Consider the following 15,795-nt stretch of genomic DNA (forward strand, 5'->3'; position numbering starts at 1 on the left):
CTCTAGGTCAGCTTCAGTGAAGGCTATCATCGGTCCTCGGCACTCTTCAGGCCGAGGTCTTTTATGTCCGACCTGGTTCACGTGCTGCAGGTGTTTTACTCTTTGGATTTCTCCCCGAATGTCACTTTCGTTCACTTTTGAGTGAATTACATTAACCACCCTAGGTCCCCCTCCCTGTGGTTGCTGTGCTGGGGGGGGCGGGGCCGCTGGTGCTTGAGGCAATCTTGCCTGCTCTTCTCTTGTCCTGGCTTCGTCGACGAGGTCCCTCAGATGGCCTTGCCTTACTAAGTCCTCTAAGTATGCTTTTAGGGCTCTGCAGCCCTGAGTTGGGTGCCCTTCTTCATTGTGGTAAGCACAACGCCTACCAACGTTCCTTTCCATGTATTCCCCTGGGGCCTTTGTTGGTGCTTTGAAATAAGGTTGATTTCAGATTTGATCCAGGACTTTGTGTACTGGGATTCGAAACACAGTCGTCACTGTCTGTTTACTCCTCAATTCTATCTCCGATTTGTTAAATCCATTGTTACCTCGTCTTCGCTTCGGCTCGTCGTTCCCTTTTTTCTGCTTTACCTCCTTATTCCCCGATGTGTCCTCCTCGGCTCTGGCATATTTCTCAATTCTCGCCATGAGCTCTTCCATGCTTTTTGGCAAAGTTTTTGCCAAAGACTTCCGTAGTGGACAATTATCTTTCAGGCCGTTCTTGAATGACATGACCGCTACTTCTTGATTACATTCTGGTATTCGATTGAACACCTTATAGTACCTTTTCGCATAGGCCCTAAGGCCTTCGTCTTTGCTGATCTTCAGAGCCATCAATGCATCCACCCTCAATGGCTGCAGTTTGTTCGTCACAAACCTAGCCACAAACATCTCGGCCAGGCCTTCCCAAGTCTTTACGCTTCCCTTCGATAGTTTATGGAACCAATCTGATGCAATTTTCCCAAAGGACGAGGGAAACACTTTGCAGAGCAACGGCTCGTTCCCACTATATAATGCCATCGAATTCAGGTATAGCCCGACGTGGAAGTTGGGATCTGACTTACCATCATATATTTGGAACCTCGGCATACTGAATCGCTTTGGTGCTTGAAATTTGTCCAGTTCCACCGAGAATGGTGTCCTCGGCTTAACCGGGGAAGTTACCTTGGCTTCAGCATTCTGTTGCTTCCTCTTGAGGTAATCTCTCAAGTCTTCTTTACTTCTTCCTGGAGCTCGGCTATCTCTGGACTTCAATCTCTTCGGCACACTACTTTCGGCCTCGTGGTGGGCTCATTTTGATCTCTCTCCATGTGTTGTGTCAAAGCAAAGCGCCTGCCCTTGAACATGCCGATGTTCTTTGGGTTCTGGGTCCTTCGTGTGATATGTTCTTCGGGACTCCTCTCGTCTCGGCTCCTCTCGTCCGCCTTCCCTGGAAGGTCGATGATAGTGTCTTCCGCTCCTGATGTGCTGAGGGACTTCGGGGATTGTTCTTCTTCCTCCCTTCTGGGTGTTAGATGCTGGCATCGGCGTATCCTGCAGCGGGTTTGGTGGCTGCATGACATTGTTTTGCATCATGAAGTTGACCACTGACTGTAGGTCTACTAACTTGTTTGCCAAGTCTTTTACTTCCTCATCCCTTCGTAGGCACCTATCCCTCCATACCTGAAGGTTATCTTCGTTATAATACTTGCTTTGGTCTGTCCTCTTCGAAGCGTCACCCTTCTAGCCGACGTCTTTCTCACCGTGGCCCTGGTCCTGAGTTTCTGTATTGTGGTTGTCTCCTTCAACGTCAAGGTCAATTGGTCTGCCACTCCTAGCAGGAGTGTCGCCCCCAATATTTTCCCTCTGTCCGTTACTGGCCATCTATTCTTCTAAGTTCCCACAGACGGCGCCAAATTATGTGAGTGATTTTCTGACCACACTGCCCGCCTAGTAATCAGCTGGAGAGCACCAGCAGAATAGATGGCTTCAGCAAACCTGTAACAAAAAGAAAAGGCTCCGGCGGTGGCTCTTCCACCCGGGGCTCCGACGATCAAGTCAGTATATCTCTCAAAGATAATCAAGTGCTAAACTCACTACTCAAAACATAAAACAGCGTACCTTAGACCCACGGGGGTGCCCCTTTTTTATAGTTTACTCAATCTTAGTCCCACTAGAAGCTTGACTTCTATGGACTCCAATTCTGTACTTACTTTGGATTTCTTAAGAGATAAAGATAAACTCCCTAAGAGCTTTATCCTTATCTTAGCAAAGTCTTCTCTTTTCTCTAGGACTCTTGCCCCTTATCCATTATCCACTAATCTCGGATTCCAATATCTTCAGAGATAACCTCGGTCTCGCCGAGATAACCTCGGCGTCACAACCAGGACACGTGGCACTTCGGCTCACACGTCGGCGTCACCTTGCCACGTGTTGGTATTCAGAAAATATATCCCCACAGATACATTATGAAATTAAATTACCTTATCCATACCAGTGCTGACTTTTAAGTACCCCAAATCATAATATTTCTCAAGCTTACTTGAATGAACAGAAGAAACTAGAGGGGGATGAAGGATGTTATGGAAGAAATTGGATACTGAATCGTAATAAAACTTTGGTCGAGAAGAGGGGTGATCACCATCAAATTTTATTATATTTTTATGCCCCTGCACAAATCACAAACAAATGGTATAAGGGGAGAAATGTGCACACATACACCCCAAAAATAAACAGTTGTATCCAGCCTAATTTGTATAATCATGAGCATATTAAGTAATTAATTTCACAATTAAATAAAATTCTCCTGTAAAGTGATTGATTGATTGGATTCATAAATTAGTTGAACCAAAAAGAATGATGGTAGGATAGAAGGCCAAAGTCATCATTCTTGATAATTTATGCACACAAACCTGTATACAATTAAGGTCCATGATATCAAATTTTGCCTTCTTTGGAATTGCCTGCCGCATGTACTGTACTGCAACCTTAACCTAGTGGAAGAGGAAACAAAGAAATCTCACTATATGATCAACGATTATGCTTTTACATGGGCATGTGAAAGTCAATCCTAACAAGGAAATGTTAATGCTAATTAAATGGAACAGTCCAACATAATAAAGGAATGATAGTACAACTCTTCATGTCCCATAATCTTGGACGACAGAAAGTCAAATATACCATTTAACATGGATAGCTATCATATAAAAGTATTTTTATTTTGGTTTTCCGTTCCAATTAATAACAACAAACATATTTTTTGAGGTTGAGATTAATATGGTACTAGGAATGGGACGCAAAGCTCTTAGTGCTGTAGTGTCTAAGAAATACAACACAACTCAACAAAGACTTGTCCCCACTACTTTGGGTCGGCTATATGAATCAAGTCCGCATTCAGCTTGAACAAGGGACCATAATTTTAGTTAAACCACAAACTAACATATCTTTTGTTAGTATCTTAATCCAAGTTAATTTTGATCTTCTTCATCCCTTAGTATTATCCTCAGCAGGGTCCTAATTGGGCAACAAACAGGCTTCTTTGAACATGGGCAAAACCATCTTAATTGAGGTTTTCACATTTTATTCAATAGTAGAGGACGAATTATGTTATTCCTAATTTTATCTTTCTTAGTTTTTTGTACCTTTATGCATTATTGGTCTAATAGTCGGTTTGTAAAATTTTACTTTCGACCTCATGGGCGTGCATCAATTACACAATACTCCAAAAGCACTCCTACACTTGGTAACATCATTACCAACCTCTTCAGTCTTAAGGAGAATATCCTTAGCTGATGGATTACTGGTTTGTCCTCTGGAAAGGGACGGAAATTCGGTTGGATCATAGCGAGGGTTGTGACCCCGGCCACGACCTCGACCACGATGGCCTCGACTGGTCATTCCTCTTTAGGAGTAGATTTCTGCAAATATTCACGGGTCAAGAAATCAGGCAAAGAGTTAGATTCTCCTTTGATATATTCAATATCAAAATCAAAATTAGATAAAAAACTTTGCCATGACAAAAATATCTGTTTGGATGCAAGATTTTTAACATCCTTTTTAAAAACCTGTTTAGCAGCAGAGCCATCAACTCTGATGAGAAAATGCTAATTTAAAAGATCATCCTGAAATTAATTACACATTTGACAATGGCTAAACATTCCTGTTTTATTGTTGGGTAATTTAAAGCGGCTTTATTCCAATGACCAGAATGGAATCTTAATAATTCCTCTTTCTTGGTATTGGGATTAAGCTGTTTTAATATCCCACCAAAACCTGTATTAGAAGCATCGGTTTCAACAATCTTTTTCCAGTTAGGATTGGGTAACTGTAAACAAGGTATCTGTTGAACTTTAGCCTTAATTCGTCTGACAGCTAAAGTATGTTCTTCATTCCATGGTGGCGGATTCTTTCTTAGCCTAGTATACAGAATACTAGCATCTGCTGATAACTGATGATAATAATCTCTAATATAATTAAGACTGCCTAAAAATCTCTGTAATTAAGTTTTATCCTTAATTTCATCCGGGAATTTAGAGGCAAACTCAATACTTCTGTTAATAGGAATAATACTGCCATTGGAGATATTATGACCTATGTATCTAACTGTTGTTTGGAATAATTGCATTTTTGGTGCGGAAATAACTAATCCATTTATGATAATAACATTCTTCAAAATATTAAGATGTTTTATATGTTGGTCAATTGATGAAGAAAATATTAAAACATCATCAATATATGATAAAGCAAATTCTGTATAAGGAGTAAAAATATCATTCATGGTATGTTGAAATTCTGATGGAGCATTTTTTAAACTAAATGGCATTACATTCCATTCATAATGCCCAAAGGGTACTGTAAAAGCGGTTTTGTAACGATCCTGTTCTGCAATCTGGACTTGCCAATATCCTGATTTAAGATCAAATTTAGAAAATATGATAGCATCCTGTAATCGATCTAAAAGATCTTTTTTGTTCGGAATTGGATACCTAATCCATTTAAGTACTTCATTTAACGGTTTATAGTTAATGACAAGGCGTGGAACACCTCTCTCAATTTCGGCATTTTTATTAACATAAAAAGCGGTACAACTCCAAGGAGATTGACTAGGTCAGATGAGCTTCTTAGCAAGAAGATTTTGGATTTCTGTTTTACACATTTCCATATATTCCTTTTTCATTTGACTAGGGTGAGCTCTAGTTGGAATATGTTTTTCATTAAAATTTGGTTCATATGGTAATGTGACTGTATGTTTTTTACGTTCCCAAAAAGCATTTGGAACATCATTACAAACTTTTGTTTGAAATTCTTTTTCAATTAACTTAATTTTCTATTGTAAAGAAGGTTGTTGTAACCTTTGTTCGGTTGTTAAAAATTGAACTTCTTTTTGTAAAAAATTTATCTGGTTTTCTTTAAAAGTTACTAGATCACGAATTTGATCTAATTCTTTAGTATAAGGTTCTGTTATGAATTCAAAAATAACTGTTCGTCCCTGTATTTGAGTGTAAATACCTGTTAGGTCAATTTTCTGTATAGGCATGAGAAGGCACAGAAAGGGAGTACCTAAGATGATATTTTGTGCAAGATTTTTGACTAATACAAAAGATGTAGGTAGACAAGAATCTTGATTACAAATATAAGCTTCTGGAATTTTATACCTGATTTGGAGTGAGTTTCCACTAGCACTGGTTAGACTTTGAGTAGTTTTTTGGAAATACCTGGTAGGAACTATTCCTTCTTGGATACAGTTCATATCTGCACCACTATCTACTAAGGCGATAGCATCTTTAATCCAAAAGTCTGGTTTTATCATAAATGAAATTTTGATATACCATTTCTGGAAAGTGACTTGATTAACAAGTAGTAAATACTGGTTTGAAGATTCTGGCTTTGTATTTGGTTCAGTTGGTTTAGTTTCTTCGGGTTCCTTTGGCTTGAGCTGACTATGAAGATATTTAATATCTTTGGTAGTAGCCGCGCTGGTTGTTTGTAAATGCTTAAATTCTGTTTTTTAAATATTTATTTCCATTTTTAAATCCTGGATTGTTGTGGGTTGTTCTACAGATGTAGAAGTTAAATTCTGAATTCTTTTAAATACATCTTGTAGATTGTAAGAATGTACTGGTATTAAAGGTTGTTCTTGAGTTGCCTGTTGTTGTTCATAACACAATTTTAAATATTTAATTTTTATTTCTGAATCCTGGATGTGATTTGCTACAGCTAGCATATCTTTTTGGGTGTCTGTTAAAACATTAATACTGCTGGGTTCACCTAAATGTAAACCATTCATTTCAACTATTGATTTCCAATAATTAATTTCGGATAGTTGGTCCTGGTTGGTTGAACAAGGGCAAAGGGGTTCATCTTGTTCTTCTTCACTACTGGAGGGTGAAAATAATTCATTAACTTCATCTTCGGAAGGAGACTCATCTTCGGTTGATTCTTCCTCTATTGTTTGGAGAAGTTGTCTTTTAATAACTGGATCAAGATTTAACTCATTAATCTTGGACTTGACTTTAGATTTGCATCGGTTCGCATAATGACCAATTTGGCCACACTTATAGCATTTAATTTCTGATTTGGATTTTCCTTGACTCTTTCCTGTATTTGAAGCTTTTTTGGAATAAAACTTCTTACTTGGTTTTTGTTGGTATGTCTTATGTGATTTTCTCCGCATGGGTTTAGACTGTTTTTTATGGAAAACCTTTCTAGGTTTAGCTGGATATTTAATACCTGGTTCATAAACAAACTGGTCACAGAATTCTCCTAGTTCTTTTCTCCCTGTTAAATTCTATTGCTTCATTTGATAATGAAGTTTAAGGTCATTACATAAGGATAGACCTTCGTCGGTAACAATGGAACATAGTTGTCCATACGTGTACTGTTCATAAGGAATAGACATTCGGTCATGGCGGTCCCGAAGTTTTTTCCTAACGCGTTCGGCAAAAAGGGTAGGAAGGCCATCAATAAATTTAGCCTTCCAATGGCTACTGTTAGCATCAGGTTGCTGGGTGACCTTGATGAGGAAAACATCTTTATACCATTTAAAATGGGTTAAAGAAGGGCACCGTAAATTCTGTAAGAGTTCACGACTACGATCGGAAGAACTAGTACTGGTACCAACAAAATGGAGGATGATGGTCTGGATAAGAGTGTAAACGGCATCCTCTTGTTGAACAAGCTGTTGGGTGGTCGGATCAAGCTCAATTTTAACAGAAGTGAGAATTTCAGTGTGCTGGAGAGGAGTGAGAATATTATCCCACCATCCTTTTAGCTGGTCGGTAAATCCATTAATAATAAATTTAACAATGGCGTGGTCGCTATTACTGTATTGGCGGCAAACGGTTGCATACATCATCATTTGATGTAATTTTTTATAAATACCATATTCGGATTCGCCATCTATATTCCGTTCATAGATAGTTTTACCATGATAGGATCCCTGATCATTGATGTACGTCTGTTCATAGAGTACATCAGGTGGTGTTGGTCTAGCATAATAATTTCTAGTTGGTGGTAACATAACTGGTCGAGAAGAAGTGTAATTATGAAGTTTGTTAACGGTTGTGGGTTCTTGGAAATTAGATTGTATTTCGTGAATCTGTTCAGGGGACAGATCGTCGTCTAATTCTGTAAGATTTGCTCTAAGCATTTGGATTGAACCAGAGGGTTCCTGGGGTTCTGTTCGAACATTTAATGTTTTCATTTTCTGTAATAGAGTGTCCTTAAATTCTGTATTAGAGGCTTTTAATTTAAAATTGGTTACCTCTAATGGTGGCTTAATGGATACGGGATGGATTGTAGAAGGTCCTACTGTTGGTGGAGCTAAATTCCTATCTCTGAAAGTATTGATAGCTTCTTCAATTCTAGTCAACTGTTTACCCATTGTTTGACAAAACAAATTAGTACAATTATGTTGTCTGCAAACAAGGCCAAGGTCTGATAGTTTAATATAGTCGGATTTGGTGAATCTAGTAGATTGAGCATCTATATATGCTGTGGCAACTAACGGTTGACGAGTTACTTCTCCATTGGGAGCTAACTCTAAGGATTGAGGTGGTGGATGAAGGGCATGAATTACTTGTCCTTCAGTAGTAGTCCAGGTCTTATACTGATCTTATAATATATTTAATTGAGAATTAAATGCTGTATTATACCATTCTACAAAAGGTATTAATTTCTGGTGTAGTTCAAGGTGTTGATAATATTGAATCTTATATTCTTGTAACTGTTGAGACGTATGGTTTGCAAAATACCATGCCCTAAATTCCTGATATTGAGGTTGAAGAAATTCCTGGTTTAAATACTTACGATTCTCGCTTCCTAGTGTAAAATCCATTAGATTTCAAAATTCATATCACTGGCCGTTGGGCTATCTGGTGTTGGGGTCTTGTAGACACCATGTGGTATTTGGTTATTAGATATTCTAATACCTTGTATCTCTGAAATCATTGGGTCCTCACTAGGATCGCTAGGTGGTCGACTAGGAGGTCTATCGGTTATAAGGGAATCTACAGATTGCCTACTGGATTCTAGTAAATCTACTCTATAAGGAGGAGCAAAACGAAAACTGTTATTAGAAAAGCTTCGAGGGGCTGTCCTAAAGCTAGCATTAGAAGAATTACTTCTAATTAACTGTTGTGGAGGTTTCTGGAATTGGATATACACATTACCTCCTTGTGTCTGAATAACATCATCTATATTTTGACGGATAATAGGTTTTACTGGAACAACATTAGGAATATGCCATTTTTCTGGAAAGGTTATCTCATTCCAAGGAATTAACCTAGGAACTGCTACTTGGCTACTGTAAAGATTATTGTCTATCAATACTGTTTGTCCTGTAGTAGTCTTCTTACGGGTGTAAGGGTTTAAGGTAGTTAGAACCTTAAGGTATATTCGGGAATGAACAGAGAATGGTGGAGATCTTGGTTTATACTCATAACCATGAGTCAAAACTCTCAGTTCCAAGACATCAGATAAATTAGCATCAGTCATTGCTATGCTGAGATTCGGATAAATATCAAAATATACTGGCCCATGAGACAAACTGGTCTCGATGGCTCCCATCAAGGAAGCTCTCCAGTTGAGACACCTACCATCACGTAGTGTACATTGTATACTGGTATTTTGACCTAAAAGAGTCAAAGGCTTTAAAGCTATCTGTACTAATCCTATGTGGATATACTTGTACTTACCGATAAAAGGGATAAAATCATTTATATGAATTAATCTTATGATTTCATCATTGTTCTGGATACATGAGGCATGCTCAAAGGTTTTAATTACCTATTTACTGAAGAAATTAAAATGTTCGATTTTATAAATTGTTTTTGGATCTACTGTTGGGATTGTCCATTTATCTAAGGCATCTTTTACATCCTGATATGCAACTAACTCAGTTGCTTCTGCTAATGAGGTAATTGTATTACCTACAGTGGTTACTGATTCATTACCTGTTGATTCTACTGGTTGTATTTCATTATTAATTTCTGCCATGGATGTGCTGTGATCATATATGTCTAATTTATTAAGTTTATAATCATATTCTGTCTATTACTAAACATGGCTCTGATACCAACTAAGGTGCTCACTAAAGGTTTTGGCTAACACGTCTGTCAACGACTTACAGGTATAAATGGTCAACACGCAATCCCTGCTATATGACCTAACCCTACGCGACTTGGGTGACGTCCCACTAACCTTAACAATTAATTAACCTTACATTAGCACAAACCCAGGAATAATCATACACTTAATATGTAGATAAACGAAATAAATTACAACATAGGATTAGTACAGATAGCTTTAAAGCCTTTGACTCTTTTAGGTCAAAATACCAGTATACAATGTACACTACGTGATGGTAGGTGTCTCAACTGGAGAGCTTCCTTGATGGGAGCCATCGAGACCAGTTTGTCTCATGGGCCAGTATATTTTGATATTTATCTGAATCTCAGCATAGCAATGACTGATGCTAATTTATCTGATGTCTTGGAACTGAGAGTTTTGACTCATGGTTATGAGTATAAACCAGGATCTCCACCATTCTCTGTTCATTCCCGAATATACCTTAAGGTTCTAACTACCTTAAACCCTTACACCCGTAAGAAGACTACTACAAGACAAACAGTATTGATAGACACTAAACTTTACTGTAGCCAAGTAACAGTTCCTAGGTTAATTCCTTGGAATGAGATAACCTTTCCAGAAAAATGGCATATTCCTAATGCTGTTCCAGTAAAACCTATTATCCGTCAAAATATAGATGATGTTATTCAGACACAAGGAGGTAATGTGTATATCCAATACCAGAAACCTCCATAGCAGTTAATTAGAAGTAATTCTTCTAATGCTAGCTTTAGGACAGGCCCTTGAAGCTTTTCTAATAACAGTTTTCGTTCTGCTCCTCCTTATAGAGTAGATTTACCAGAATCCAGTAGGCAATCTGTAGATTCCCTTATACCCGATAGACCTCCTAATCGACCACCTAGCGATCCTAGTGAGGACCCAATGATTTCAGAGATACAAGGTATTAGAATATCTAATAACCAAATACCACATGGTGTCTACAAGACCCCAGCACCAGATAGCCCAACGGCCAGTGATATGAATTTTGAAATCTAATGGATTTTACACCAGGAAGCGAGAATCGTAAGTATTTAAACCAGGAATTTCTTCAACCTCAATATCAGGAATTTAGGGCATGGTATTTTGCAAACCATACGTCTCAACAGTTACAAGAATATAAGATTCAATATTATCAACACCTTGAACTACACCAGAAATTAATACCCTTTGTAGAATGGTATAATACAGCATTTAATTCTTAATTAAACATATTATAAGATCAGTATAAGACCTGGACTACTACTGAAGGACAAGTAATTCATGCCCTTCATCCACCACCTCAATCCTTAGAGTTAGCTCCCAATGGAGAAGTAACTCGTCAACCGTTAGTTGCCACAGCATATATAGATGCTCAATCTGCTAGATTCACCAAATCCGACTATATTAAACTATCAGACCTTGGCCTTGTTTGCAGACAACATAATTGTACTAATTTTTTTTGTCAAACAATGGGTAAATAGTTGACTAGAATTGAAGAAGCTATCAATACTTTCAGAGATAGGAATTTAGCTCCACCAACAGTAGGACCTTCTACAATCCATCCCGCATCCATTAAGCCACCATTAGAGGTAACCAATTTTAAATTAAAAGCCTCTAATACAGAATTTATGGACACTCTATTACAGAAAATGAAAACATTAAATGTTCGAACAGAACCCCAGGAACCCTCTGGTTCAATCCAAATGCTTAGAGCAAATCTTACAGAATTAGACGACGATCTGTCCCCTGAACAGATTCACGAAATACAATCTAATTTCCAGGAACCCACATCCGTTAACAAACTTCATAATTACACTTCTTCTCGACCAGTTATGTTACCACCAACTAGAAATTATTATGCTAGACCAACACCACCTGATGTACTCTATGAACAGACGTACATCAATGATCAGGGATCCTATCATGGTAAAACTATCTATGAACGGAATATAGATGGCGAATCCGAATATGGTATTTATAAAAAAGTACATCAAATGATGATGTATGCAACCGTTTGCCGCCAATACAGTAATAGCGACCACGCCATTGTTAAATTTATTATTGATGGATTTACCGGCCAGCTAAAAGGATGGTGGGATAATATTCTCACTCCTCTCTAGCACACTGAAATTCTCACTTCTGTTAAAATTAAGCTTGATCCGACCACCCAACAGCCTGTTCAACAAGAGGATGCCGTTTACACTCTTATCCAGACCATCATCCTCCATTTTGTTGGTAGCAGTACTAGTTTTTCCGATCGTAGTCGTGAACTCTTACAGAATTTACAGTGCCCTTCTTTAACCCATTTTAAATGGTATAAAGATGTTTTCCTCATCAAGGTCACCCAGCGACCTGATGCTAACAGTAGCCATTGGAAGGCTAAATTTATTGATGGCCTTCCTATCCTTTTTGCTGAACGCGTTAGGAAAAAACTTCGGGACCGCCATGACCGGATGTCTATTCCTTATGAACAGTACACGTATGGACAACTATGTTCCATTGTTACCGACGAAGGTCTATCCTTATGTAATGACCTTAAACTTCATTATCAAATGAAGCAACAGAATTTAACAGGGAGAAAAGAAATAGGAGAATTTTGTGACCAGTTTGTTTATGAACTAGGTATTAAATATCCAGCTAAACCTAGAAAGGTTTTCCATAAAAAACAGTCTAAACCCATGCGGAGAAAATCACATAAGACATACCAACAGAAACCTAGTAAGAAGTTTTATTCCAAAAAAGCTTCAAATACAGGAAAGAGTCAAGGAAAATCCAAATCAGAAATTAAATGCTATAAGTGTGGCCAAATTGGTCATTATGCGAACCGATGCAAATCTAAAGTCAAGTCCAAGATTAATGAGTTAAATCTTGATCCAGATATTAAAAGACAACTTCTCCAAACAATAGAGGAAGAATCAACCGAAGATGAGTCTCCTTCCGAAGATGAAGTTAATGAATTATTTTCACCCTCCAGTAGTGAAGAAGAACAAGATGAATGAACCCCTTTGCCCTTGTTCAACCAACCAGGACCAACTATCCGAAATTAATTATTGGAAATCAATAGTTGAAATGAATGGTTTACATTTAGGTGAACCCAGCAGTATTAATGTTTTAACAGACACCCAAAAAGATATGCTAGCTGTAGCAAATCACATCCAGGATTCAGAAATAAAAATTAAATATTTAAAAATGTGTTATGAACAACAACAGGCAACTCAAGAACAACCTTTAATACCAGCACATTCTTACAATCTACAAGATGTATTTAAAAGAATTCAGAATTTAACTTCTACATTTGTAGAACAACCCACAACAATCCAGGATTTAAAAATGGAAATAAATATTTTAAAAACAGAAGTTAAGCATTTACAAACAACCAGCGCGGCTACTACCAAAGATATTAAATATCTTCATAGTCAGCTCAAGCCAAAGGAACCCGAAGAAACTAAACAAACTGAACCAAATACGAAGCCAGAATCTTCAAACCAGTATTTACTACTTGTTAATCAAGTCACTTTCCAGAAATGGTATATCAAAATTTCATTTATGATAAAAACCAGACTTTTGGATTAAAGATGCTATCGCCTTAGTAGATAGTGGTGCAGATATGAACTGTATCCAAGAAGGAATAGTTCCTACCAGGTATTTCCAAAAAACTACTCAAAGTCTAACCAATGCTAGTGGAAACTCACTCCAAATCAGGTATAAAATTCCAGAAACTTATATTTGTAATCAAGATTCTTGTCTACCTACATCTTTTGTATTAGTCAAAAATCTTGCACAAAATATCATCTTAGGAACTCCCTTTCTGTGCCTTCTCATGCCTATACAGAAAATTGACCAAACATGTATTTACACTCAAATACAGGGACGAACAGTTATTTTTGAATTCATAACGGAACCTTATACTAAAGAATTAGATCAAATTCGTGGTCTAGTAACTTTTAAAGAAAACCAGATAAATTTTTTACAAAAAGAAGTTCAATTTTTACAACCGAACAAAGGTTACAACAACCTTCTTTACAACAGAAAATTAAGTTAATTGAAAAAGAATTTCAAACAGAAGTTTGTAATGATGTTCCAAATGCTTTTTGGGAACGTAAAAAACATACAGTCACATTACCATATGAACCAAATTTTAATGAAAAACATATTCCAACTAGAGCTCGCCCTAGTCAAATGAAAAAGGAATATATGGAAATGTGTAAAACAGAAATCCAAAATCTTCTTGCTAAGAAGCTCATCCGACCTAGTCAATCTCCTTGGAGTTGTACCGCTTTTTATGTTAATAAAAATGCCGAAATTGAGAGAGGTGTTCCACGCCTTGTCATTAACTATAAACCGTTAAATGAAGTACTTAAATGGATTAGGTATCCAATTCCGAACAAAATAGATCTTTTAGATCAATTACAGGATGCTATCATATTTTCTAAATTTGATCTTAAATCAGGATATTGGCAAGTCCAGATTACAGAACAGGATCGTTACAAAACCGCTTTTACAGTACTCTTTGGGCATTATGAATGGAATGTAATGCCATTTAGTTTAAAAAATGCTCCATCAGAATTTCAACATATCATGAATGATATTTTTACTCCTTATATAGAATTTGCTTTATCATATATTGATGATGTTTTAATATTTTCTTCATCAATTGACCAGCATATAAAACATCTTAATATTTTTAAGAATGTTATTATCAGAAATAGATTAGTTATTTCCACACCAAAAATGCAATTATTCCAAACAACAGTTAGATACTTAGGTCATAATATCTCCAATGGCAGTATTATTCCTATTAACAGAAGTATTGAGTTTGCCTCTAAATTCCCTGATGAAATTAAGGATAAAACTCAATTACAGACATTTTTAGGCAGTCTTAATTATATTAGAGATTATTATCATCAGTTATCAGCAGATGCTAGTATTCTGTATACTAGGCTAAAAAAGAATCCGCCACCATGGAATGAAGAACATACTTTAGCTGTCAGACGAATTAAGGCTAAAGTTCAACAGATACCTTGTTTACAGTTACCCAATCCTAACTGGAAAAAGATTGTTGAAACCGATGCTTCTAATACAGGTTTTGGTGGGATATTAAAACAGCTTAATCCCAATACCAAGAAAGAGGAATTATTAAGATTCCATTCTGGTCATTGGAATAAAGCCGCTTTAAATTACCCAACAATAAAACAGGAATGTTTAGCCATTGTCAAATGTGTAATTAATTTCAGGATGATCTTTTAAATCAGCATTTTCTCATCAGAGTTGATTGCTCTGCTGCTAAACAGGTTTTTAAAAAGGATGTTAAAAATCTTGCATCCAAACAGATATTTTTGTCATGGCAAAGTTTTTTATCTAATTTTGATTTTGATATTAAATATATCAAAGGAGAATCTAACTCTTTGCCTGATTTCTTGACCCGTGAATATTTGCAGAAATCTACTCCTGAAGAGGAATGACCAGTCGAGGCCATCGTGGTCGAGGTCGTGGCCGGGGTCACAACCCTCGCTATGATCCAACCGAATTTCCGTCCCTTTCCAAAGGACAAACCAGTAATCCATCAGCTAAGGATATTCTCCTTAAGACTGAAGAACCGTATACCCCTAACAGTATCACCGAGGAAACAGTCCTCTATATCGAATCCGCCGATGAGCAATGGATGTCTGATCCATGGGAGATCAAGCGTAGGTATCTTACCACGCAACAATCTCCGCCTCACTTTGACCAGTATCGATATATCTATGAACAGATATTAACCGAAACCGGGGCAGCGGAATTTAAGCACACTCTTCATGATGCTAATAAAACCACTAGTCCAATCCAGTTCTGTAAAATTGTTATCCGTAATATTATGCCCATTTCTACCTGGGGCATTCATCCGCACACGACTCGCGATGTTGACTTGCGTAATAAACAGACCAAATACAGTTACTGGGATTATGTTGATGCTTTTACCCAAGTGTTTTACTACCAGAATCCCATCAAGAACCACTCTTGGTTTATCCGTATTTGCCCTGATGTCCTTAAAAACGATGTCCCTAATTGGTTCCTCGTTTGGTGGGATAAATTTGGGCTTTCCCTTGACATTTTACCCGAATCCATCCGAACTGCTTTCAATGAATGGAATATTGCTTATGCCCGAGCATATTCCTATTTAAATAAAAACAGAGACCTTTCTATCAGTAAATCCATAGTCCATTTCACTATCCGTTTTGGTATTCCTTGGAT

The 15,795-nt window shown here is 37.3% G+C and overlaps 1 protein-coding gene across 1 annotated transcript in view; it reads right to left on the reverse strand.

Annotated features, from left to right (window-relative positions):
- Window positions 1-2,432: 2,432 nt before the first annotated feature.
- The window catches only part of LOC114266467 (uncharacterized), an 80,480-nt gene continuing 67,117 nt past the window's right edge, over window positions 2,433-15,795 (reverse strand). Inside the window, exons 7-8 of the mRNA XM_082885635.1 lie at window positions 2,871-2,951; window positions 2,433-2,627 (exon numbers count right to left, since the gene is read on the reverse strand). Of these exons, the coding sequence (XP_082741761.1) occupies window positions 2,433-2,627; window positions 2,871-2,951 (276 nt within the window). The remainder of the gene's footprint in view (window positions 2,628-2,870; window positions 2,952-15,795) is intronic.

The sequence above is a fragment of the Camellia sinensis genome, chromosome 8 (assembly GCF_055761805.1).
Source record: "Camellia sinensis isolate YWXY chromosome 8, ASM5576180v1, whole genome shotgun sequence".
Classification (NCBI taxonomy): domain Eukaryota; kingdom Viridiplantae; phylum Streptophyta; class Magnoliopsida; order Ericales; family Theaceae; genus Camellia; species Camellia sinensis.